At 37.2% G+C, this 25,750-nt stretch overlaps 2 protein-coding genes and 1 pseudogene across 3 annotated transcripts; 2 read left to right on the top strand and 1 right to left on the bottom strand.

The window, feature by feature from the left end:
• Window positions 1-6,072: 6,072 nt before the first annotated feature.
• Window positions 6,073-7,774, top strand: LOC146458379 (uncharacterized). The gene is made up of 2 exons (XM_085090778.1): window positions 6,073-6,813; window positions 7,267-7,774. Exons 1-2 carry the CDS (start codon window positions 6,744-6,746, stop codon window positions 7,683-7,685), a joined length of 489 nt encoding a protein of 162 aa, XP_084946904.1. The 5' UTR covers window positions 6,073-6,743; the 3' UTR covers window positions 7,686-7,774.
• A 2,062-nt stretch (window positions 7,775-9,836) lies between these two features.
• On the bottom strand, window positions 9,837-10,907 carry LOC146458378 (meiosis expressed gene 1 protein homolog pseudogene; annotated as a pseudogene). Its single transcript, XR_014858261.1, has 2 exons — window positions 10,803-10,907; window positions 9,837-10,301 (listed from the first exon to the last, which is right to left on the bottom strand). The product of XR_014858261.1 is annotated as a meiosis expressed gene 1 protein homolog pseudogene (transcript).
• Window positions 10,908-21,894: 10,987 nt separating this feature from the next.
• On the top strand, window positions 21,895-23,175 carry LOC146458377 (uncharacterized). Its single transcript, XM_085090779.1, has 2 exons — window positions 21,895-22,212; window positions 22,660-23,175. The coding sequence occupies exons 1-2, from the start codon at window positions 22,143-22,145 to the stop codon at window positions 23,067-23,069; spliced, it is 480 nt and encodes a 159-aa protein (XP_084946905.1). The 5' UTR covers window positions 21,895-22,142; the 3' UTR covers window positions 23,070-23,175.
• Window positions 23,176-25,750: the final 2,575 nt, after the last annotated feature.

Below are 25,750 nucleotides of genomic sequence, written 5' to 3'. Positions count from 1 at the left end.
TATTGTCTCACGGTAGCGCAGTGAACTGATTGTAAGCGCGATATTTTTCAGTTGTATAGTTCCATCTTTTTTAAGACTGTAATTGCGTCAGTTAAATTACCGCCAGGACATCGAGAAACGTAAAGCAATTCATTTAAACACAATTCATGCTTTTGATTGAGGTTTTGTTCCTCGGTAATGATACACGTGCATAAGTCATCGGAACTGAGCAAACCCTCGAAGACGGCAAAGAGCGTGATGAAGTCGCACTCTCGTATTTATTTTACAAAACTTGGCCTCTTGTTTTCATCGCTGATCATTCAATTCTTTCTAACCAAAAACATAGGAATTTAAAACACCAGAAAAAAGTCGCTTGGGTTTGTTGAAAGACGTATTTCGTGAGCCGTTTTCGTCGCGCGCGCACACACTGTTTGGCAGAAAACACATTTTACAAATAAGTGTTTCTTGGAAATTACATTGCCTGAACTTCTTTTTCGCTGGATAATTTGCTGAATGTTTGACAGTTTAATATCGTAATGTTTTTCAACAACACCAGTCGGCAAACCGTTAGCAATCAAAGTTAACTTTATAGGACTGTTTGTTTGAGAGATTTTATTGTTGCCATATATAGTGACGCGCATTTTCCCTCGTGCGCGTCCACTGGTGCGCTTCCATATCTCTGTGAAGATTGTGTTGCCTGAACTAGATAAATTGTTGAAAGTAAGACTGAGAAGTAAATACATACTAGATTGTGAGTCATGAGTAGCGCACGGAATTAAAAGCAAATGAAACTCTTATGGCAAGCATTGGTGACCAACAGACCGATTTTCTCACACCTTTTCTCGATCGAATGATTTCATTGTTCTTTTGCTGATGCTGATAGACCTAGCGTAGACAACCTAGTAGAATAAGGTATTCGTTAATTTTAACTTCAGAACATAAACTTATGTGTAAAAGTATTCCGCATGCGGGCGCGTAGAAAACGATTAATGTTAAGCGGTTCGCGAGTAAACTAAAGGTAAAGTTTTTCACGATTTATTGCTCAAAACGAACGCAACAATGGCGTGGAAATGGCGCAAACTTTCAAAGCGCTACGAGGAGAAAGACTTAATGGCTCAGTTTCAGTTTCTCTCATCTCTATCGTGACAGTAATAATTGCGGGGTTGTACTAATTTATCACGGCTTTTTATGATCTGTAATATATCCTGAGGCATTCATTTCGCCGTTGTACAACGGCGAGGCTCGTTCTTTTAGTGGTATTTTAAAAGTTGTTTACTTTACATCTTGCGATGTGGACGAATTTTTACTCGTTCGGTATATTGAAACAATCGCATAATATATGTTTGTCTAATCACCGAGCTCAATGTTAACGTTCAGAGTGCCTTATCCGTTTGTAAACATGCTTAAACACGGTAAATTAATTTGCTGGGAGGTAAAAGGAAGTAGTCAAAAACTAGTTTAGCGTCAAGAAATGTTCATTTCAGTTTGACAGAGTGGCTAGTAACAACAAGCGCTCTGGTAAATTTGACTGAGCTAAAAATATTCATTAGCTAGCTAGTGTCAAAAAGTTCAAACACTATTAAATTAAATACGTTCAAAATTGATAACAACCTACTTTAATGAACATACCGACTTTAAGTTGTTCGTTTCTTCCCATTTCAATATTTGCCAACAGTTGTTTCTGAAATTCAATTGCTGTAATATAAAAAAAAAAAATAAAAAAAAATAAGAAAATCGCCAAAGACATGAAAGCGCTCAGTGAGCGAACTCGTCAATTGAACAGGTGAAAAAAATGATGTTTCAAATTACATGACTTGTTTGTCAATAAAGTTATTCGCTTCTTTGATTAATATAAGTGGCTACGTGGCTAAGTGAATAATCGGCTACCTAGCTACTTGGTTCAGGGGTTTCACGGTTAAAGAAAGAGGCATAAACACATTCTCTTTGTTGTTTAATGCTCCCAAGTTACGAGTTATAGACGAAGCTTTGCATCACGCTTAAAGAAAGAGGTAGGCGTAGCATTGTTTTAGAAGTATATTATTGAATTTAGAAGTATCCCATAGCCACTGTTTCAGGGGTATTTCCCGGAAAGCCTAGTTTTTTTTTAAGGTTTTCATGTTTGCCGCGTTTCATGTTTGCCGAAACGAGCAGTTCCGCTTATCCAAGTCGAACAGTTTGGAAAGAATATCTGTCCTGAAAAGGAAAGTTGTGCGTTAGTTTCGGGTAAATGGACGGATTTAGGACTATGTTATCTTTTGTGCTATAGGATTGAATTTGACTGACTATCACTCACTTTTTAGATGAACATAAGAGTGATCAATGAAAGGAAACTTCTCAAACGTTTCCCAGTTTCAATTTCTTAACGAGGCGACTTATATATCTCTGAAGAGTGTAAAAGAATCCCAAAACGTTGAAGATTTAACTAAATCAATTTAATTGTAACACGGTAGAAGATTTAACCTGCACAAGACCTACTGGCCTTTTTTTTTTCTTCTTCTTGATTTGATAATACCCTAAACGTTGGTTTGAGCTTCAAAATAGAAAACCTCGGCGCAGTGATTTTATCATGGTAGTGTTTTGCCTGACTTGAAGTTGAAACTGTGGATTATGAAAATCATATCGCGTGATCCTTGAGATCGTAGAGGTATTATCGTATTGTTTTTCAACAACACCAGTCGGCAAACCGTTAACAGTCAAAGTTGACTTTTTCGCATCTTTTTGTTTTTGTTTGAGAGATTTTATTGTTGTCATTGATAGTGACGCAAATTTTTTCTCGTGCGCGTCCACTGGTGCGCCTCCATATCTCTGTGAAGATTGTGTTGCCTGAACTAGATAAATTGCTGAAAGTAAGACTGAGAATTAAATACATACTAGAGAGTGAGTCATGAGTAGCGCACGGAATTAAAAGCAAATGAAACTCATATGGGAAGCATTCGTGACCAACAGACCGATTTTCTCACACCTTTATTCGATCGAATGATTTCATTGTTCTTTTGCTGATGCTGATAGATCTAATCTAGACAACCCTAGTAGAATAATTTATTCTTTAATTTTAACTTCAGAACATAAATGTATCTTTAAAAGTATTCCGCATGCGTGCGCGTGGAAAACGATGAATGTTAAGCGGTGCGCGAGTAAACCAAAGGTAACGTCTTTCACGATTTATTGCTCAAAACGAACGGAACAATGGCGTGAAAATGGCGCAAACTTTCAAAGCGCTACGAGGAAAAAGGCTTAATGGCTCAGTTTCAGTTTCTCTTATCAGTATCGTGACAGTAATAATTGCGGGGTTGTACTAATTTATTACGGCTTTTTATGATCTGTAATATATACTGAGGCATTCATTTCGCCGTGGTACAACGGCGAGGCTCGTTCTTTTAGTAATATTAAGTTGTTTAATCAGTTACATCTTGCGAAGTTGGCGAATTTTTACTCGTTCGGTATATTGAAAGAATCCCAAAATATGTGTTTGTCTAAAGACCGAGCTCAATATTAGTGCCTTATTTTTGTCAGCATGCTTGAGCACGCTAAAATTAATTTGCTGTGAGGTAAAAGGAAGTAGTCAATAACATCAAAAAATGTTCATTTCAGTTTGACAACGTGTCTAGTAACAACAAGCGCTCTGGTGAATTCGACTGAGCTAAAAACATTCATTGACAAGTGTCAAAAAGTTCAAACACTATTAATTTAAATACGATCAAAATTGAAAACAACCTACTTTAACGAACATACCGACTTTAAGTTGTTCGTTTCTTCCCATTTCAATATTTGCCAACAGTCGTTTCTGAAATTCATTTGCCGGAAAAAGAAAAAAAAATTTGCCAAGGAGATGAAAGCGCTCTGTGAGCGAACTCGTCAATTGAACAGGTGAATAAAATGATATTTCAAATTATATGACTTGTATGTCAGTAAAGTTATTCGCTCCTTTGATTAAGTGGCTACGTGGCTAAGTGAATAATCGGCTACCAAGCTACTTGGTTCAGGGGTTTCACGTTTAAAGAAAGAGGTATGCGTAGCATTGTTTTAGAAGTATATTATTGAATTTAGAAGTATCCCGTAGCCACATTTTTAGGGGTATTTCCCAGAAAGCCTAGTTTTTTTTTTTTTGAAGGTTTTCAAGTCTGCCGCGTTTCATGTTTGCCGAAACGAGCAGTTCCGCTTATCCAAGTAGAACTTTTGGAAAGAATATCTGTCCTGAAAAAAAAAAGTTGAACGTTAGTTTCGGTAAATGGAAGGAATCTATGTTATCTTTTGTGCTATAGGATCTGGTTTGACTGACTATCACTCACTTTTTAGATGAACATAAGAATGATCAAAGAAAGGAAACTTCTCAAACGTTTCCCAGTTTCAATTTCTTAAAGAGGCGACTTATATATCTCTGAAGAGTATAAAAGTAATCCCAAAACGTTGAAGATTTAATCAAATCAGTTTAATTGTAACACGGTAGAAGATGGTTAAAATTTTGAAGATCGTTAGGGGTGTTTTTCTTTTAACCTGCACAAGACCTACTGGCCTTTTTTTCTTGTTCTTCTTGATTTGATAACGTTGGTTTGAGCTTCAAAATTGAAAACCTCGGCGCAGTGATTTTATCATGGTGGTACTGTTTTGCCTGACTTGAAGTTGAAACTGTGGATTATGAAAATCATATCGCGTGACCCTTAAGATTTTAGAAGTATTATCGTATTAATTTTCAACAACACCAGTCGGCAAACCGTTAACAGTCAAAGTTGACTTTATCGCACTTTTTTTTGTTTGAGAGATTTTATAGTTGTCATTGATAGTGACGCAAATTTTCTCTCGTGCGCGTCCACTGGTGCGCTTCCATATCTCTGTGAAGATTGTGTTGCCTGAACTCGATAAATTGCTGAAAGTAAGACTAAGAATTTTTAAATACGAACTATAGTGTGAGTCATGAGTAGCGCACGGAATTAAAAGCAAATGAAACTCTTATGGCAAGCATAGACCGATTTTCTTACACCTATATTCGATGGAATGATTTCATTGTTCTTTTGCTGATGCTGAGAGATGTAATCTAGACAACCCTAGCAGAATAATTTATTCTTTAATTCTAACTTCAGAACATAAATTTATCTTTAAAAGTATTCCGCATGCGTGCGCGTGGAAAACGATTAATGTTAAGCGGTTCGCGAGTAAAGAAAAGGTAAAGTTTTTCACGATTTATTGCTTAAAACGAACGGAACAATGGCGTGAAAATGGCGGAAATTTTGAAATCGGTACGAGGAAAAAGGCTAAATGGTGCAGTTTTAGCTTCTCTCATCGCGGTCGTGACAGTAATAATTGCGGGATTGTACTTATTTATTACGACTTTCTATGATAGCGGCGGTAGTTGGAATCCATTAGAGATATTAACATTTTTTTCACCGTTATATATATTCAACGTTCTATAATGGTAACATTACAAAGCAAACCTTTGTTGTAAGTATTGCGTATGTGTTCGTGTTGGTAACAATTAATGTTGAGCGACTGGTGAGTGAATTTAAATTGAAGTTTGCATGAATAAATGCACGGTTGCGAATTGAAAAAGTATAAAAGACAATAGCGTCATAAGGCACAAATGTTAAAAGCAATTCAAGGAACAACGCTGAATGGCTCAGTTTTGTTTAGTTCATCCCAATCGAGACAAATTCTTTTGGGGTTGTTCGACTGTTACTGTTTTCTATGATAGTGGTGGTAGTGAACTTTCAGACCTCTACAGGTCCTCTACAGCGCGGAAGGCATGATAGCGCGTCGGATTTTTAGCCACTGATCTGTCCGAAGGTGTTTTCTTTTAAAATTTCTGAAAATTTTCTCGGCCGGAAACTGTGTGTTGATTTTTGGAGCTGACAATATTGTAAACACTCAGTTAGTTTGCATGTTTAAAAATTCCTGAACGAAAACTCTTGAAAGTCTTGAGACATTTTCACGGGTGAACTACTCTTTATATCACAAATTCCCCAGCCCTCTCCCGTTAGATAATTTCTGCCTCAAGAAATGATTTCACACCCCACTACCCCAAAGGAGGCATTGTAACACTACAGTCGCTATATTTGAATTTCGCGGTCGGTGATCCGTAATCGCAACCTTTGTTTTACGAACAATAAACGCTCTTTACCTTAAACAATAAACGACACCATAAAAGGAGGGAAAACGTGTCCTATTGTCAACCCAAAAAGTCAACCCAAAGTTTGATACGAAAAATTTTGTACTGTTGTAATGTTAATTATATCCCGTTGATCAGTTAATAAAAGGTCACTTCGGACAACTGGAATATCAGTTGGTCTTTATAAGAGCTGGCTGTTAAAACGGAAGGTTTCCCTTAATTTATCCTCGGTAGTTGTAGCAGTGTATAGCAGTGAGTCAATCGAATGCACCGTCTTGTAAAAAACAAGGATCTTCACTAACTAAACAGTTTCCACAGGTTTCAGGATTTCTTGGGAGACGCCCTTTGTCTCGATTTCTCTCTTCTTTTGCGGGTTCCGTCCGTCCGTTAATTCACTGCAAAGGTTGTCTCAGAATACCAAGACAGTCAGTAACTATATATCGCACAATTTTTCTAATTAAGCCCCGGTCACATAACGAATGCTATTCACAGAATTCACTGTGTTCTTCAATGCGCTATCTACGCTATAGACCATGAAATATTGACAGAATATTCGTTGTTTTCAACTGATTTTACTTCGTACAAATTAAACGGACAGTTAATAACAAATTCATTAAGTCATCTTCTGAGTCAGGCTCTCTTCTTTTGTAGCTCTGCTTTCACCATGAAGTTGATTTTCCTCTATATGATGATCGTATTTGCCATCGATGGGGCTTACGGCTATTCCTGTGAGGGTAAGATATTGAACTAAACATAGAATAAATCCACAAGATTCCATCTTGGTCTATGTATGATCGATCCTTTCTGCGGAAGGGTTGTGTATCATTCAGTCCATTTTGGGCGACAAAACTGAAATGTACTTCCTTAATACCGAGAGTAGTGCAAAGCATAGCTTTGGGGTCTTAGTCAGGTATGTTGGATGTCATTGCTTGCCGGCTGGCTCTTGTTTTTGGCTTTGAACTGAAGTAAGAACTAATTCGTGCATAACATGTCACTTTATTTTTTTTTTCACTGTGAATAGTAAACCTATAAAACCCATCAAATATCGTTCTGATGTGAGGCTTAAACAAGTATCAAAGTGTAACCTGCTTATCGCTATTCAAGTTTAATGACCTTTAAAACAATTGTAATTTTAAGTTCTAGTTCGAAACAAGCGTAACGGATCGCTATATCTCATATATTTTCAGGCCCCGTATATGTGAGTTTGAAGGCTGATAACGGCAAGTATCTCAGCCGTATCCCCTACTCCGACAGAAATAATATTGAGGCGGAAAAGTCGTCCCCGGATGACTTCACAAAGTTCATTGCCAAATGGTGTCCTGATGGAAAGCTCACACTGCGGGCAAACAACGGAAAATTTCTCTCCAGAGTCAGTCGTGGATCTATTGATCACATTGAGGCTAACCATTCGAGTCGGAATACCCCCGCCAGGTTTCAAGTCTACAATCAGGCTGATGGCACCGTCGTTCTGAAGGCAGATAACGGAAAGTATCTGAGTCGAATTTATCGCGATGGCCGAAACAACATCGAGGCAGCTAAGAGTAACATTGATAAGTTTTGCAAATTCAAGCTTCAGTTTCATGTTGTAGAAAAAGCAAAAATGTAACTCGGTGGATCACTCGAAGTTGTTACACCGACGAGTTTCAGCTCAACTTGTAAGGGTTAAAGAGGGTAAATAAAAGGTGAGAACATTGAGTCTTGACTGCTTGAATGTCCAGATCGTTTAAGTCACTGTGTTGGGGACAAAATGAAAGCAAATGCGAACACACATAGCTAATAATAATAATAATAATAATAATAATAATAATAATAATAATAATAATAATAATAATAATAATATTTTTTTATTAATAATAATATAAAATCTTTATTATAAAATGACCAACTCTTTTAAAACACAACCCTATGTACTCCTAAAAATTATGTACATTTTCAGCAAATATAAAATTCTCGTATTCTTGTGGTATAAGGACATGTTCAACGTGAAGCTTTAAAATATTTATAAAAAGAGAAAATATATACATTCAATCTGCGTTGAAGAACAGAGGATATTTGCTTCTGAAATATATCATACACTAAAATGTGAAAATTCCAAAACCCCTATTAATCCTAAATCCTACTTAAATTCTGGCTTGCGCACTTTCCGATGTAATGTCAATGTCAGACATTTTGGCTACTCTTCTTTTTCTCCTGGTTCCTCTGAGACACAGCAAGGCTGATCGTAGAATGGCAAAGGATACCTTCGCCCTTATCCAAGTTCATTGTCCAAGTTTCTATCCAATCCTTATCCCTTATCCTATTGTAATAATAATAGTAATAATAAAGCGAATGTGGTGGCTCAAAACAACAACAGTCTCGATGGTTTTGGGAGCCCGTGGCCGCCATCAAAAGGACATGGAAAACTACACCAACAAATTCCCTGGCAACATCAACATTCATGAACTCCAGAAAATAACTCTTCTTTCTACAGCCCACCTTCTTAGGCGGGTCCTCTCCCTATGTCCATGGGTTGGACTCGAATGGTGAATGGTAATAATAATAATAATAATAATAATAATAATAATAATAATAATAATAATAATAATGATAATGTAAGAATGTAAGCAAACACAGTTTGATCTGCTGGCATTCTTTCTAAGAATTTACAAGCTACTGTTGGATTTCCAAAAATGCTTCCCTCGGGTGTTTTTTCTCAAATTTAATGCCGTTTTTGCTCCTTGGAAAACAATAGGGATCAGGTTTTCAGCTTTTCGAAAGTTTGAGGTGACTTCTCTCTAAAAAAATGCTAGTTTTTCTTCTCAATTTAATCTGAATTTCTACTAGCTGACCCTGAAAAAAAATCCCTTCCACCCGACTAGCTGTCCCTGGGTCTCCGAGGATGGAATGATGTCTTTCTGAAGAGAAACGAACTGTTGACTGTCCCTGCTTGTTCTCAGATCTGGTTACCATGATCTTACTGCGTAATATACCTGTTTAACTTCATTCAAAAGGTTGGATTCTGTAGCTATATTGAGTATTGTAGCTAAAAGTTTGAGTCCCAAAAAGTTTAGAGTACGGAACTAAATCTCATTACCCGTATGGGCAAACGGAACAAAAGTAAACAACAACAATAACAACAAAAGGATAGTGAAGAAAGTATGGATTGTAAAATGAAGAGCAGCATTGAGTATTTTGCGTCAAAACTAAGAAAAAGAAAACTGATTCGTAACGGTCAGAGAATACTTCGTATGCAGTGCTAAAACATTTGTGAGCAACAGTGCTGTGTTGACCTAACACTGTGTGGGGAGGTATTACTGTATGCCATTATTTAAACAGTTTATCCTCCCCGCGCTTCCCTTTCTGCAATATTACAAATTCAACGAGATGACAATGAGATCTCTACTAGGGTCGAGAGAACTAAAGAACGAACAACAGAACAATGCTCCCAGCCCTAAACAACAATGCAGCTGCAGGTTATCAGGGTCAAGTGAAAATAGAGCTTTTGAAGGGTACAGGTCTACTTATCCCCTTCCGTCCACAGACTTTACACCGGGGAATGTTTCCCCTGTGGGCTTTAAGGGAATTCCGTGTTGCTTATACTCCCATTCTCCCCTCCCTGAATTATCTACAAAGAACATTCCACAAAAATATTCACCTGGTTAAAAAAAATTAGACGAATATAGCGCCAGAAATGATGACAAACTTTTACAACTTATTAAACTCTTATTTATAGTGAGCAATCAAAAAGATCAAAAACAAAACCTTTTTACATAAAACTGATAGCAGTATAAAAATCTGCCACTCACTTAAAATCATACAGTGTTGGTACAGTAATGCATTGAGATGTCCTAGCCAATAGCAAAAAAAAGCAAACAAACACAAACACACTGTACACCTGAAATATATTATATACAGTTTCTAAAATATTGATACGACAATCTGTTAATGAACAATTTGTTATTTTTTTAACAATTTGTTGTTGTATAATTTGACTATACACATGACAACTTATAACAAAAAGAATCAAAATTAATTTATTTCTAAGTTCCATTGCCTTTTGTCCCATAAATAGCGGATGATGATCTCCATAATTCTCAGCCCTTCTTATATTAATGGCTTAATATCCATATAGCTTGCATTTGTAGACGTCTTTATCAGCACATTCTCTGGTCCTATCAAAGTAGATAAAGTAGCCATCTTTCCGCTGAAGCTTCTTCACATAACCATTATGTGGCCAACGGTCCTGGAAAAAAGAACAACATGTTTGTAATCAATATTGGGAAAAAAAAGATAACTTGCAGAGGTTAATTACCGACCATTATAAGAAACTTGGGAAGGGAAACAATGTGGAGTACAAATGTAGTTACTGAACAGAGTACATTACACAATCAAAAACTATTTCTGATTTTCAACCACTTGCTGGTTGAGTTTTCAACATTTTATGACATCATTTTATGGTCTAGAAGAGTATAGACCAGAGAAAACTGCCGTCAATTTGTTAAATAGGCTATATTAATTTTAAATGCAAACATTTTTAAAGATTACAAATATGTAGGAAATATAAATCAATAACACTACAAAAACTGTAAATATATCTGCTGAAGCAAAAATTAGTATTTCAGACACACAATTTTCTTCATTTCTGTCATCGGGAAGATGTTTCACTATTACATCCTCCCTCCACCCCCCCCCCCCCCCCTAGTTCCATCAGATGGTCAGAATGGAAACAGAATGAGCAACTTACTGGTTCTTTTTGCTTGACGTCACGATATTCTTGTACATCTCTGTACCCAGCAATTTGAAATCTGTGTGCTATAAAAAATGAGCACAAAACATTGGGTGAACACATCATAGATTGTCTAAAATTTGGTTTTGGTATAAAGAGGTTCATAGTGCCACAATAATCTGGACAAACGATTAAATAACAAAGTGGCTGGAAAGAAACAAAACAAACACGTAAAAGTTCTTCAAACGAACATACGCGAAATGTGGGCCCTGGGCATTTTTCCAAATGGTTTCCAACCAAAACTCAAATAATTCTGAAGTTGATCACTGTAATATTGATTTCATGATTTATAATGTTTCATTTAAATCCACTCTTCAAATGAAGGATATGTGCATGCAAAATTATAAATACAGATATATGGTAAAATGCCTGGATGTAATAACTACAAGTACTCCTTCAGACACATGAATTGAAAGATTTCCCATTTTGCATAATCCATCCTTCCGTATCAAACTTTGCCTATTGTTATGGTTGATTTATTTGGTAGACAGTAGGGCTTTTGTTTCTCATTTTAAGGGAATCTTCAATTGTATGCCGTTCGCGTTTAAATCGAAGACAATCGGCAAATTGTCGGTGATGACATTTTATCACCTAATGGGGGTCTAGTGGCGGAAAGTGTTAAGTGGGACACCAAACGACATAGGGTGGGTGAGTAGCTGTATTGTCTCACGGTCGCGCAGTGAACTGATTGTAAGCGCGATATTTTTCAGTTGTATAGTTCCATCTTTTTTAAGACTGTAATTGCGTCAGTTAAATTACCGCCAGGACATCGAGAAACCTAAAGCAATTTATTTAAACACAATTCATGCTTTTGATTGAGGTTTTGTTCCTCGGTAATGATACACGTGCATAAGTCATCGGAACTGAGCAAACCCTCGAAGACAGCAAAGAGCGTGATGAAGTCGCACTCTCGTATTTATTTTACAAAACTTGGCCTCTTGTTTTCATCGCTGATCATTCAATTCTTTCTAACCAAAAACATAGGAATTTAAAACACCAGAAAAAAGTCGCTTGGGTTTGTTGAAAGACGTATTTCGTGAGCCGTTTTCGTCGCGCGCGCACACACTGTTTGGCAGAAAACACATTTTACAAATCGATGTTTGTTGGAAATTACATTGCCTGAACTTCTTTTTCGCTGGATAATTTGCTGAATGTTTGATAGTTCAATATCGTAATGTTTTTCAACAACACCAGTCGGCAAACCGTTAGCAATCAAAGTTAACTTTATAGGACTGTTTGTTTGAGAGATTTTATTGTTGCCATATATAGTGACGCGCATTTTCTCTCGTGCGCGTCCACTGGTGCGCTTCCATATCTCTGTGAAGATTGTGTTGCCTGAACTAGATAAATTGCTGAAAGTAAGACTGAGAATTAAATAAATACTAGAGTGTGAGTCATGAGTAGCGCACGGAATTAAAAGCAAATAAAACTCTTATGGCAAGCATTGGTGACCAACAGACCGATTTTCTCACTCCTTTTTTCGAACGAATGATCATTGTTCTTTTGCTGATGCTGATAGACCTAGTGTAGACAGCCTAGTAGAATAAGGTATTCTTTAATTTTAACTTCAGAACATAAACTTATCTGTAAAAGTATTCTGCAGCCGGGCGCGTAGAAAACGATTAGTGTTAAGCGGTTCGCGAGTAAACTAAAGGTAAAGTTTTTCACGATTTATTGCTCAAAACGAACGGAACAATGGCGTGAAAATGGCGCAAACTTTCAAAGCGCTACGAGGAGAAAGACTTAATGGCTCAGTTTCAGTTTCTCTCATCTCTATCGTGACAGTAATAATTGCGGGGTTGTACTAATTTATTACGGCTTTTTATGATCTGTAATATACCCTGAGGCATTCATTTCGCCGTTGTACAACGGCGAGGCTCGTTCTTTTAGTGGTATTAAGTTGTTTAATTTACATCTTGCGATGTGGACGAATTTTTACTCGTTCGGTGTATTGAAACAATCGCATAATATATGTTTGTCTAATCACCGAGCTCAATGTTAACGTTAGTGCCTTATCCGTTTGTCAACATGCTTAAACACGGTAAATTAATTTGCTGGGAGGTAAAAGGAAGTAGTCAAAAACTAGTTTAGCATCAAGAAATGTTCATTTCAGTTTGACAGAGTGGCTAGTAACAACAAGCGCTCTGGTAAATTTGACTGAGCTAAAAATATTCATTAACTAGCTAGTGTCAAAAAGTTCAAACACTATTAAATTAAATGCGTTCAAAATTGAAAACAACCTACTTTAATGAACACACCGACTTTAAGTTGTTCGTTTCTTCCCATTTCAATATTTGCCAACAGTTGTTTCTGAAATTCAATTGCTGTAATATAAAAAAATGATAATAATAAGAAAATCGCCAAAGACATGAAAGCGCTCAGTGAGCGAACTCGTCAATTGAACAGGTGCAAAAAATGATATTTCAAATTACATGACTTGTATGTCAGTAAAGTTATCCGCGTCTTTGATTAAGTGGCTACGTGGCTAAGTGAATAATCGGCTACCTAGCTACTTGGCTAAGGGGTTTCCGATTAAAGAAAAAGGCATAAACACATTCTCTTTGTTGTTTAACGCATCTAAGTTACGAGTTATAGGCGAAGTTTTGCATCACGCTTAAAGAAAAAGGTATGCGTAGCATTGTTTTAGAAGTATCCCGTAGCTACTGTTTTAGGAGGGTCTGGATGGGGTTAACTGACAACTGACAAATAGCATAAAATTTAACCGACATCTATACTCGCTGGCACTGACAACTGACGAAAGACCTGCTGCTACGTTTTTCGGCTAATAATTGATATATTTTATACCAAATCACCAAACAAATGTGTGCAATAAACAGCAGCAGAGTAGGGCGTCATATTTTATACTAACAATTCATATTAGTTAATAGTTTATTTCTAACATGACCCAAATTTACGTGGAACGCGCTCTAGCAATATACCGAGTCTATGTCCGCTCGTTCCGGCGTAATAAAGGCGATTGCTAGCTTTTGCCGTGTTGATTCGGATACGGCATTCGAACGACACCGAAGCCGTATTCCAATCAATTGCGATGAGCTAGAGACAGTTCAGTCTCTAAAGAAGCATCTGTTGTCATTTCTTGGGCTGAGAGAACTGGCAATAAAATTCGGCCGTAGAGAGTTTGATTTAAAACTTTACCGCATGGCACCGAAGCAGGGAGGAAAAAGCGAAAATATTGCGATAATCACAGGTGGTCAGTGGAAAATGAAGCTGCCAAGCTTGCTGGAGGAAACAGGCAGCGAACTAACGCTTCTGGAACAAGGAATGCGCCGGCTGCATGACAGCATAGCTGCGACTAACAAGGAATACCTTGAAGAGGTTGAGTTGTGCACGTTACTCACAACAGTTGTGGAGAACATTCACGCCGTCTCCCATTTTAAACATGAGACGTTCACCGCCTTACAGTATTCCCAAGACTTTGGAACCATCACAAGGGAGACTTTACAAAAGACCACCCTGGCTTTTGAAAGTATAAAATTCATGCAACCGCTTCCGTCAGCAGAGATTAGCGCTGAAACGGAGACTGCCATGAGATTATTGGTAGAGAAGTATCGTCCAGTAACACAAAGAACAGTCAGGGGTGAGACTACAAAGGACAAAGCAGGGGCTCTACCACCAGCGGTGTATACGAAGCCACCAGATTGCAGTAAAGTAAACTTTATGCCAGACGAAGAGAGAAATTTCATCACGGAAGATCCAGAATGACTCAACAGAGATGTTGAAGATGAATCAGTCCTGAGGTGCCATCTAATGATGTTACAGAAGTCACATTTGTAAATGACTGTCTCATTGATGTGGTCGTTGGTGCTGTGCGACCTCCACAAGAGGACGAGTATGATACAGCTTCAGATAAACGATATCTCTGACACTGAGGAGGAAATTTCACCTGTCGCAGTTTCAAGGTCTGGCCGACCAATACGCGTCCATTTTCGCTTGGATTCGTAAGGTATGTTCTTAGTAGATTGGCCATGGGATGATTTGTATAAAGGCCAAAGAAACGATTGTTGTTGCAAAAATGTAAACATAAAATTAAACACTAACCAGAAACAAGTTTTTATAATACTTTTTCGGTTATCAGGGTACGCTCCTATCTGTCTTACATGACGTTTAAGTTAATTTGGGTTCTCAAGAAATTATTAAAATCTGCAGTTAATTATTAACAGTCATTTAACTGACAACTGACAAATGGCCCAAAATTTAACTGACAACTGACAAATAGCCTAAAATTTAAATGACAACTGACATTTGTACCCCCCCCCCCCCCATCCAGACCCTCTTTTAGGGGTATTTCCCGGAAAGCCTAGTTTTTTTGAAGGGTTTTCATGTCTGTTGCGTTTCATGTTTGCCGAAACGAGCAGTTCCGCTTATCCAAGTCGAACTTTTGGACAGAATAACTATCCTGAAAAAGAAAGTTGAGCGTTAGTTTCGGTAAATGGAAGGATTTCGGTCTATGTTATCTTTTGTGCTATAGGATTGGGTTTGACTGACTATCACTCACTTTTTAGATGATAATACGAATGGTCCATGAAAGGAAACTCCTCAAACGTTTCCCAGTTTCAATTTCTTAACGAGGCGATTTATATATCTCTGAAGTGGGTAAAAGTAATCCCAAAACGTTCAAGATTTAATCACAACAGTTTAAGTCGTTTAATAGCCCATTCTACAGTTGTGTGCTTAGTGACCTGGTCTTGGATTCTAAGCGAGGCTGGAGGTGACCATGTTTTGATACAAACCTCGCTGCTTTTCATATGTAGATCATACTGTTCTTATGCTAACTATTTGCATTTACATATGAAAAGCAGTGAGGTCTGTATCAAAACAAGGTCAACCCAAGCCTCACTTTCAATTCAAGACCAGGTCACTAAGCACACTTGGCCTATTGTAAGTTAAAATTTTTAAGGTCGTTAAGGGTGTTTTTCTTTTAACCTGCGCAAGACCTACTGGCCTTTTTTCTTGTTGTTCTTGATTTGATAACGTTCGTTTGAGCTTAAAAATAGAAAACCTCGGAGCAGTGATTTTATCATGATAATGATGATAACGATCTTTGTTAGGGCTCCAAGACGGCTTTTCAATCCTAATTTAGCATTGTAGTACTGTTTTGCCTGACTTGAAGTTGAATCTGTGGATTATGAAAATCATATCGCGTGATCCTTGAGGTCGTAGAAGTATTATCGTATTGTTTTTCAACAACACCACTCGGCAAACCGTTAACAGTCAAAGTTGACTTTTTCGCACCTTTTTGTTGTTTGCAAGATTTTATTGTTGTCATTGATAGTGACGCGCATTTTCTCTCGTGCGCCTCCACTGGTGCGCTTCCATATCTCTGTGAAGATTGTGTTGCCTGAACTCGATAAATTGCTGAAAGGAAGACTGAGAATTAAATACATACTAGAGTGTGGGTCATGAGTAGCGCACGGAATTAAAAACAAATGAAACTCTTATGACAAGCATTGGTGACCAACAAACCGATTTTCTCACACCTTTTTTCAATCGAATGATTTCATTGTTCTTTTGCTGATGCTGATAGACCTAATCTAGACAACCTAGTAGAATAAGTTATTATTTAATTTTAACTTCAGAACATAAACTTATCTGTAAAAGTATACGCATGCGGTCGCATGGAAAACGATTAATGTTAAGCGGTTCGTGAGTAAACTAAAGGTAAAGTTTTTCACGATTTATTGCTTAAAACGAACGGAACAATGGTGTGAAAATGGCGCAAACTTTGAAAGGGCTACGAGGAGAAAGACTTAATGGCTCAGTTTCAGTTTCTCTCATCTCTATCGTGACAGTAATAATTGCGGGGTTGTACTAATTTATTACGGCTTTTTATGATCTGTAATATATCCTGAGGAATTTATTTCGGCGTTGTACAACGGCAAGGCTCGTTCTTTTCGTAGTATTAAGTTGTTTAATTTACATATTGCTATGTGGGCGAATATTTACTCGTTCGGTATATTGAAACAATCGCATAAATTATATGTGTTTGTCTGATCACCGAGCTCAACGTTAACGTTAGTGCCTTATTTTTGTCAGCATGCTTAAACACTGCAAAATTAATTTGCTGGGAGGTAAAAGGAAGTAGTCAAAAACTAGTTTAGCATCAAGAAATATTCATTTCAGTTTGACAACGTGGCTAGTAACAACAAGCGCTCTGCTGAATTTGACTGAGCCGACATACCGACTTTAAGTTGTTCGTTTCTTCCCATTTCAATATTTGCCAACAGTCGTTTCTGAAACAGTCAATTGCCGTAATATATATTAAAAAAAAAGAAAAAAAATCGCCAAAGAGATGAAAGCGCTCAGTGAGCGAACTCGTCAATTGAACAGGTGCAAAAAATGATATTTCAAATGACATGACTTGTTTGTCAATAAAGTTATTCGCTTCTTTGATTAAGTGGCTACGTGGCTTAGTGAATAATCGGCTACCTAGCTACTTGGCTAACGAGTTTCACATTTAAAGAAAGAGGTAGGCGAAGCGTTGCATCACGCTTAAAGAAAGAGGTATGCGTAGCATTGTTTTAGAAGTATATTATTGAATTTAGAAGTATCCCATAGCCACTGTTTCAGGGATATTTCCCGGAAAGCCTAGTTTTTTTGAAGGTTCTCATGTCTGCCGCGTTTCATGTTTGCCGAAACGAGCAGTTCCGCTTATCCAAGTCGAACAGTTTGGAAAGAATATCTGTCCTGAAAAGGAAAGTTGTGCGTTAGTTTCCGGTAAATGGAAGGATTTAGGACTATGTTATTTTTTGTGCTATAGGATTGGGTTTGACTGACTATCACTCACTTTTTAGATGAACATAAGAGTGATCAATGAAAAGAAACTTCTCAAACGTTTCCCAGTTTCAATTTCTTAACGAGGCGACTTACCTATCTCTGAAGAGTGTAAAAGAATCCCAAAACGTTGAAGATTTAACTAAATCAATTTAATTGTAACACGGTAGAAGATTTAACCTGCACAAGACCTACTGGCCTTTTTTTTTCTTCTTCTTGATTTAATAATACCCTAAACGTTGGTTTGAGCTTCAAAATAGAAAACCTCGGCGCAGTGATTTTATCATGGTGGTACTGTTTTGCCTGACTTGAAGTCGAATCTGTGGATTATGAAAATCATATCGCGTGATCCTTGAGATCGTGGAAGTATTATCGTATTGTTTTTCAACAACACCACTCGGCAAACCGTTAACAGTCAAAGTTGACTTTTTCGCACCTTTTTGTTTTTGGTTGAGAGATTTTATTGTTGTCATTGATAGAGACGCAAATTTTCTTCTCGTGCGCGTCCACTGGTGCACTTCCATATCTCTGTGAAGATTGTGTTGCCTGAACTCGATAAATTGCTGAAAGTAAGACCGAGAATTAAATACATACTAGAGTGTGAGTCATGAGTAGCGCACGGAATTAAAAGCAAATGAAACTCATATGGGAAGCATTTGTGACCAACAGACCGATTTTCTCACACCTTTATTCGATCGAATGACTTCATTGTCCTTTTGCTGATGCTGATAGACCTAGCGTAGACAACCTAGTAGAATAATTTATTCTTTAATTTTAACTTCAGAACATAAATTTATCTTTAAAAGTATTCCGCATGCGTGCGCGTGGAGAACGATTAATGTTAAGTGGTTCGCGAGTAAACCAAAGGTAACGTCTTTCACGATTTATTGCTCAAAACGAACGGGACAATGGCGTGAAAATGGCGCAAACTTTCAAAGCGCTACGAGGAAAAAGGCTTAATGGCTCAGTTTCAGTTTCCCTTATCAGTATCGTGACAGTAATAATTGCGGGGTTGTACTAATTTATCAAGGCTTTTTATGATCTGTAATATATACTGAGGCATTCATTTCGCCGTGTTACAACGGCGAGGCTCGTTCTTTTAGTAATATTAAGTTGTTTAATCAGTTACATCTTGCGAAGTTGCGAATTTTTACTCGTTCGGTATATTGAAACAATCCCAAAATATGTGTTTGTCTAAAGACCGAGCTCAATATTAGTGCCTTATTTTTGTCAGCATGCTTGAGCACGCTAAAATTAATTTGCTGGGAGGTAAAAGGAAGTAGTCAATGGCATCAAGAAATGTTCATTTCAGTTTGACAACGTGGCTAGTAACAACAAGCGCTCTGGTGAATTCGACTGAGCTAAAAATATTCATTGACAAGTGTCAAAAAGTTCAAACACTATTAATTTAAATACGATCAAGATTGAAAACAACCTACTTTAACGAACATACCGACTTTAAGTTGTTCGTTTCTTCCCATTTCAATATTTGCCAACAGTCGTTTCTGAAATTCATTTGCCGTAAAAAGAAAAAAAAATTTGCCAAGGAGATGAAAGCGGTCTGTGAGCGAACTCGTCAATTGAACAGGTGAATAAAATGATATTTCAAATTATATGACTTGTATGTCAATAAAGTTATTCGCTTCTTTGATTAAGTGGCTATGTGGCTAAGTGAATAATCGGCTACCTAGCTACTTGGATAAGGGGTTTCACGTTTAAAGAAAGAGGTATACGGAGCATTGTTTTAGAAGTATATTATTGAATTTAGAAGTATCCCGTAGCCACATTTTTAGGGGTATTTCCCGGAAAGCCTAGTTTGTTTTTTTTTTTTTGAAGGTTTTCAAGTCTGCCGCGTTTCATGTTTGCCGAAACGAGCAGTTCCGGTTATCCAAGTAGAACTTTTGGAAAGAATATCTGTCCTGAAAAGGAAAGTTGTGCGTTAGTTTCGGTAAATGGAAGGATTCTATGTTATCTGTTGTGCTATAGGATTGGGTTTGACTGACTATCACTCACTTTTTAGATGAACATAAGAATGATCAATGAAAAGAAACTTCTCAAAAGTTTCCCAGTTTCAATTTCTTAACAAGGCGACTTATATAACTCTGAAGGGTGTAAAAGTAATCCCAAAACGTTGAAGATTTAATCAAATCAGTTTAATTGTAACACGGTAGAAGATGGTTAAAATTTTTAAGATCGTTAAGGGTGTTTTTCTTTTAACCTGCACAAGACCTGCTGGCCTTTTTTCTTGTTATTCTTGATTTGATAACGTTGGCTTGAGCTTCAAAATAGAAAACCTCGGCGCAGTGATTTTATCATGGTGGTACTGTCTTGCCTGACTTGAAGTTGAATCTGTGGATTATGAAAATCATATCGCGTGATCCTTAAGATTTTAGAAGTACTATCGTATTGTTTTTCAACAACAACACTCGGCAAACCGTTAACAGTCAAAGTTGACTTTATCGCACTTTTTTTTGTTTGAGAGATTTTATAGTTGTCATTGATAGTGACGCAAATTTTCTCTCATGCGCGTCCACTGGTGCGCTTCCAATGAAGATTGTGTTGCCTGAACTCGATAAATTGCTGAAAGTAAGACTAAGAATTTTTAAATACGAGCTATAGTGTGAGTCATGAGTAGCGCACGGAATTAAAAGCAAATGAAACTCTTATGGCAAGCATTGGTGACCAATAGACCGATTTTCTTAGACCTATATTCGATGGAATGATTTCATTGTTCTTTTGCTGATGCTGAGAGATGTAATCTAGACAACCCTAGCAGAATAATTTATTCTTTAATTCTACCTTCAGAACATAAATTTATCTTTAAAAGTATTCCGCATGCGTGCGCGTGGAAAACGATTAGTGTTAAACGGTTCGCGAGTAAAGAAAAGGTAAAGTTTTTCACGATTTATTGCTCAAAACGAACGGAACAATGGCGTGAAAATGGCGCAAATTTTGAAATCGGTACGAGGAAAAAGGCTAAATGGTGCAGTTTTAGCTTCTCTCATCGCGGTCGTGACAGTAATAATTGCGGGATTGTACTTATTTATTACGACTTTCTATGATAGCGGTGGTAGTTGGAATCCATTAGAGATATTAACTTTTTTTTCACCGTTATCTATATATTCAACGTTCTATAATGGTAACATTACAAAGCAAACCTTTGTTGTAAGAACTGCGTATGTGTTCGTGTTGGTAACAATTAATGTTGAGCGACTGGTGAGTGAATTTAAATTGAAGTTTGCATGAATTAATGCACGGTTGCGAATTGAAAAAGTATAAAAGACAATAGCGTCATAAGGCACAAATGTTAAAAGCAATTCAAGGAACAACGCTGAATGGCTCAGTTTTGTTTAGTTCATCGCAATCGAGACAAATTTTTTTGGGGTCGTTCGACTATTACTGTTTTCTATGATAGTGGTGTTAGTGAACTTTCAGATCTCTACAGGTCCTCTACAGCGCGGAAGGCATGATAGCGCGTCGGAATTTTAGCCACTGATCTGTCCGTAGGTGTTTTCTTTTAAAATTTCTGAAAATTTTCTCGGCCGAAAACTGTGTGTTGATTTTTAGAGCTGACAATATTGTAAACACTGGGTTAGTTTGCATGTTTAAAAATCCCTGAACGAAAACTCTTGAAAGTCTTGAGACATTTTCACGGGTGAACCTAGTCTTTATATCACAAATTACCCAGCCCTCTCCCGTTAGATAATTTCTGCCTCAAGAAATAATTTCACACCCCACTACCCCAAAGGAGGCATTGTAACACTACAGTCGCTATATTTGAATTTCGCGGTCGGTGATCAGGCTTCGCTTCCGTAATCGCAACCTTTGTTTTACGAACAATAAACGCTCTTTACCTTAAACAATAAACAACACCATAAAAGGAGGGAAAACGTGTCCTATTGTCAACCCAAAAAGTCAACCGAAAGTTTGATACGAAAAATTTTGTATTGTTGTAATGTTAATTATATCCCGTTGATCAGTTAATAAAAGCTCACTTCGGACAAATGGAATATCAGTTGGTCTTTATAAGAGCCGGCTGTTAAAACGGAAGGTTTCCCTTACTTTATCCTCGGTAGTTGTAGCAGTGGATAGCAGTGAGTCAATCGAATGCACCGTCTTGTAAAAAACAAGGATCTTCACTAACTAAACAGTTTCCACAGGCTCCAGGATTTCTTGGGAGACGCCCTTTGTCTCGATTTCTCTCTTCTTTTGCGGGTTCCGTTCGTCCGTTAATTCACTGCAAAGGTTGTCTCAGAATACCAAGACAGTCAGTAACTATATATCGCACAATTTTTCTAATTAAGCCCCGGTCACATAACGAATGCTATTCACAGAATTCACTGTGTTCTTCAATGCGCTATCTACGCTATAGACCATGAAATATTGACAGAATATTCGTTGTTTTCAACTGATTTTACTTCGTACAAATTAAACGGACAGTTAACAACAAATTCATTAAGTCATCTTCTGAGTCAGGCTCTCTTCTTTTGTAGCACTGCTTTCACCATGAAGTTGATTTTCATCTGTATGATGATCGTATTTGCCATCGATGGGGCTTACGGCGATTTCTGTGGGGGTAAGATATTGAACTAAACATAGAATAAATCCACAAGATTCCATCTTGGTCTATGTATGATCGATCCTTTCTGCGGAAGAGTTGTGTATCACTCAGTCCATTTTGGGCGACAAAACTGAAATGTACTTCCATGCTACCGAGAGTAGTGCAAAGTATAGCTTTGGGGTCTTAGTCAGGTATGTTGGATGTTATTGCTTGGCGACTGGCTCTCGTTTTTGGCATTGTACTGAAGTACGAGCTAATTCGTGCATAATATGTCACTTTATTTTTTTTCACTGTGAATAGTAAAACCTATCCATCAAATATCGTTCTGATGTGAGGCTTAAACAAGTATCAAAGTGTAACCTGCTTATCGCTATTCAAGTTTAATGACCTTTAAAACAATTGTAATTTTAAGTTCTAGTTCGAAACAAGCGTAATGGATTGCTATATCTCATATATTTTCAGAACCCATATATGTGAGGTTGGAGGCTGATAACGGCAAGTATCTCAGCCGTATCTACTACGGTAACCCCGACAGAAATAACATTGAGGCGGAAAAGTCGTCCCCGGATGGCTCCACAATGTTCATTGCCATAAGGTGTGATGATGGAAAGCTCACACTGCAGGCAGACAACGGAAAATATCTCTCCAGAATCCGTCGTGGTTCTATTGATCACATTGAGGCTGCCAAATCGAGTCCGGATGTCTTCTCCAAGTTTCAAGTCTACGATCAGCCTGATGACACCGTCGTTCTGAAGGCAGATAACGGAAAGTATCTGAGTAGAATTTATCGCGATGGCCGAAACAACATCGAGGCAGCTAAGAGTAGCATTGATGTGTATTGCAAATTCAAGGTTCAGTTTCAGTTCAAGTAGAAAGAGCAAAAATGTAACTCGGTGGATCACTCAAAGTTGTTACACTGACGAGTTTCAGCTCAACTTGTAAGGGTTAAAGAGGGTAAATAAAAGGTGAGAACATTGAGTCCTGACTGCTTGAATGTCCAGATCATTTAAGTCACTGTGTTGGGGACAAAATGAAAGCAAATGCGAACACACAAACCTAATAATAATAATAATAATAATAATAATAATAATAATAATAATAATAATAATAATAATAATAATAATAATAATAATAATAATAATAATTATAATAATAATAATTATAATAATAATAGAATCTCTTTATTTAAATATTTCAAGAAAATTGCTTATTTACAAGATAAAAGTATAAAAAAAGAACTATTAAAACCTATTTACAATTGTGAAACGGATTACTAAGTAAAACTGAGTTTTTTCTTTTAAATGATACCGAAAAGCAAGCGTAAATCGGTTATTTTCACTTTTCAACCATCCTGAAGTAGACGACTGACAAAAAAGTCACTATTTAAATTCTGGGTTGCGCAGTTTCTGATGTAATGTCAATGTCAGACATATTGGCTACTCTTCTCTTTCTCCTGGTTCCTCTGAGACACAGCAAGGCTGATCGTAGAATGGCGATGGATACCTTCGCCCTTATCCAAGTTCATTGACCAAGTTTTTATCCAATCCTTATCCCTTATCCTATTATAATAATAATAGTAATAATAAAGCGAATGTGGTGGCTCAAAACAACAACAGTCTCGGTGGTTTGGGGAGCCCTTGGCACCATGAAAAGGACATGGAAAACTACACCAACAAATTTCCTGGCAACATCAACATTCATGAACTCCAGAAATTAACTCTTCTTTCTACAGCCCACCTTCTTAGGTGGGTCCTCTCCCTAAGTCCATGGGTTGGACTCGAATGGTGAGAGAGAAAATCACTCGCAATTACACTGCTACATCTTATATAATAATAATAATAATAATAATAATAATAATAATAATAATAATAATAATAATCATAATAATGTAAGGACACACGGTTTGATCTGCTCGCATTCTTTCATGAGAATTTACGAGCTACTGTTGGCTTTCCAAAAATGCTTCCATTGGGTCTTTTTTCTCAAATTAAAGGACGTTTTCGCTCCTTGGAAAAGAGTAGGGATCAGGTTTTAAGGTTTGAGGTGACTTCTCTCTAAAAATATGCTAGTTTTTCCTCTCAATTTAATCTGAATTTCTACTAGTTGACCCTGGAAAAAAAATCCCTTCCACCCGACTAGCTGCCCCTGGGTCTCCGAGGATGAAATTTCTGAGGCGGGTAATGTCTTTCTGAAGAGAATGGAACTGTTGACTGTCCCTGCTTGTTCTCAGATCTGGTTACCATGATCTTACTGCGTAATATACCTGTTTAACTTCATTCAAAAGGTTGGATTCTGTTGTAAGCTATATTGAGTATTGTAGCTAAAAGTTTGAGTCCCAAAAAGTTTAGAGTACGGAACTAAATCTCATTACCCGTATGGGCAAACGGAACAAAAGTAAACAACAACAATAACAACAAAAGGATAGTGAAGAAAGTATGGATAGTAAAATGAAGAGCAGCATTGAGTATGTTGCATCAAAACTAAGAAAAATAAAACTCATTCGTAACGGTCAGAGAATGCTTCGGATGCAGTGCTAAAACAATTGTGAGCAACAGTGCTGTGTTGACCTAACACTGTGTGGGGAGGTATAACTGTATGCCATTATTTAACCAGTTTATCCTCTCCCCCGCTTCCCTTTCTTCAATATTACAAATTCAACGAGATGAAAATGAGATCTTTACTAGGGTCGAGAGAGCAAAAGAACGAACAACAGAACAATGCTCCCAGCCCTAAACAACAATGCAGCTGCAGGTTATCAGGTTCCTGTGAAAATAGAGCTATTGAAGGGTACAGGTCTACTGTACCCCCTTCCGTCCACTGACTTTACACCGGGGAATGTGTCCTCTGTGGGCTTTAAGGGAATTCCGTGTTACTTATACTCCCATTTCCCCCTCCCTGAATTATCTACAAAGAACATTCCACAAAAATATTCACCTGGTTAAAAAAAATTAGACGAATATAGCGCCAGAAATGATGACAAACTTTTACAAGTTATTAAACTTTTATTTATAGTGAGCAATCAAAAAGATTAAAAACAAAACCTTTTTACATAAAACTGATAACAGTATAAAAATCTGCCACTCACTTAAAATCATACATTGTCGGTACAATAATGCATTGAGATGTGCCAGCCAATAGAAAAAAAAAAGCAAACAAACACAAATACACTGTACACATGAAATATATTATATACAGTTTCTAAAATATTGACATGGCAATATTGACATGGCAATCTGTTAATGAACAATTTGTTATTTTTTTAACAATTTGTTGTTAATTAATTTGACTATACACATGACAACTTATAACAAAAAGAATCAAAATTCATTTATTTCTAAGTTCCACTGCCTTTTGTCCCATAAATAGTGGATGATGATCTCCATAATTCTCAGCCATTCATACTATTTGCCAGTTTATGAACTTCTTATTTGCTTATTATCCATATAGCTTGCACTTGTAGCCGTCTTTATCGGCACATTCTCTGGTCCTATCAAAGTAGATAAAGTAGCCATCTTTCCGCTGAAGCGTCTTCACATAACCATTATGTGGCCAA

Source organism: Pavona decussata, unplaced genomic scaffold, assembly GCF_977016875.1.
Source record: "Pavona decussata unplaced genomic scaffold, jaPavDecu1.1 SCAFFOLD_233, whole genome shotgun sequence".
Taxonomy (NCBI): domain Eukaryota; kingdom Metazoa; phylum Cnidaria; class Anthozoa; order Scleractinia; family Agariciidae; genus Pavona; species Pavona decussata.
This window is presented reverse-complemented; position numbering and strand designations above follow the sequence as displayed.

Bases quoted from the DNA above. Each gene is read 5' to 3' on its own strand.
- LOC146458377 (XM_085090779.1), top strand. From the start codon at position 22,143: ATGAAGTTGATTTTCATCTGTATGATGATCGTATTTGCCATCGATGGG. The intron at 22,213-22,659 runs GTAAGATATTGA...ATATATTTTCAG, and splicing joins TTACGGCGATTTCTGTGGGG to AACCCATATATGTGAGGTTG.
- LOC146458379 (XM_085090778.1), top strand. From the start codon at position 6,744: ATGAAGTTGATTTTCCTCTATATGATGATCGTATTTGCCATCGATGGG. The intron at 6,814-7,266 runs GTAAGATATTGA...ATATATTTTCAG, and splicing joins TTACGGCTATTCCTGTGAGG to GCCCCGTATATGTGAGTTTG.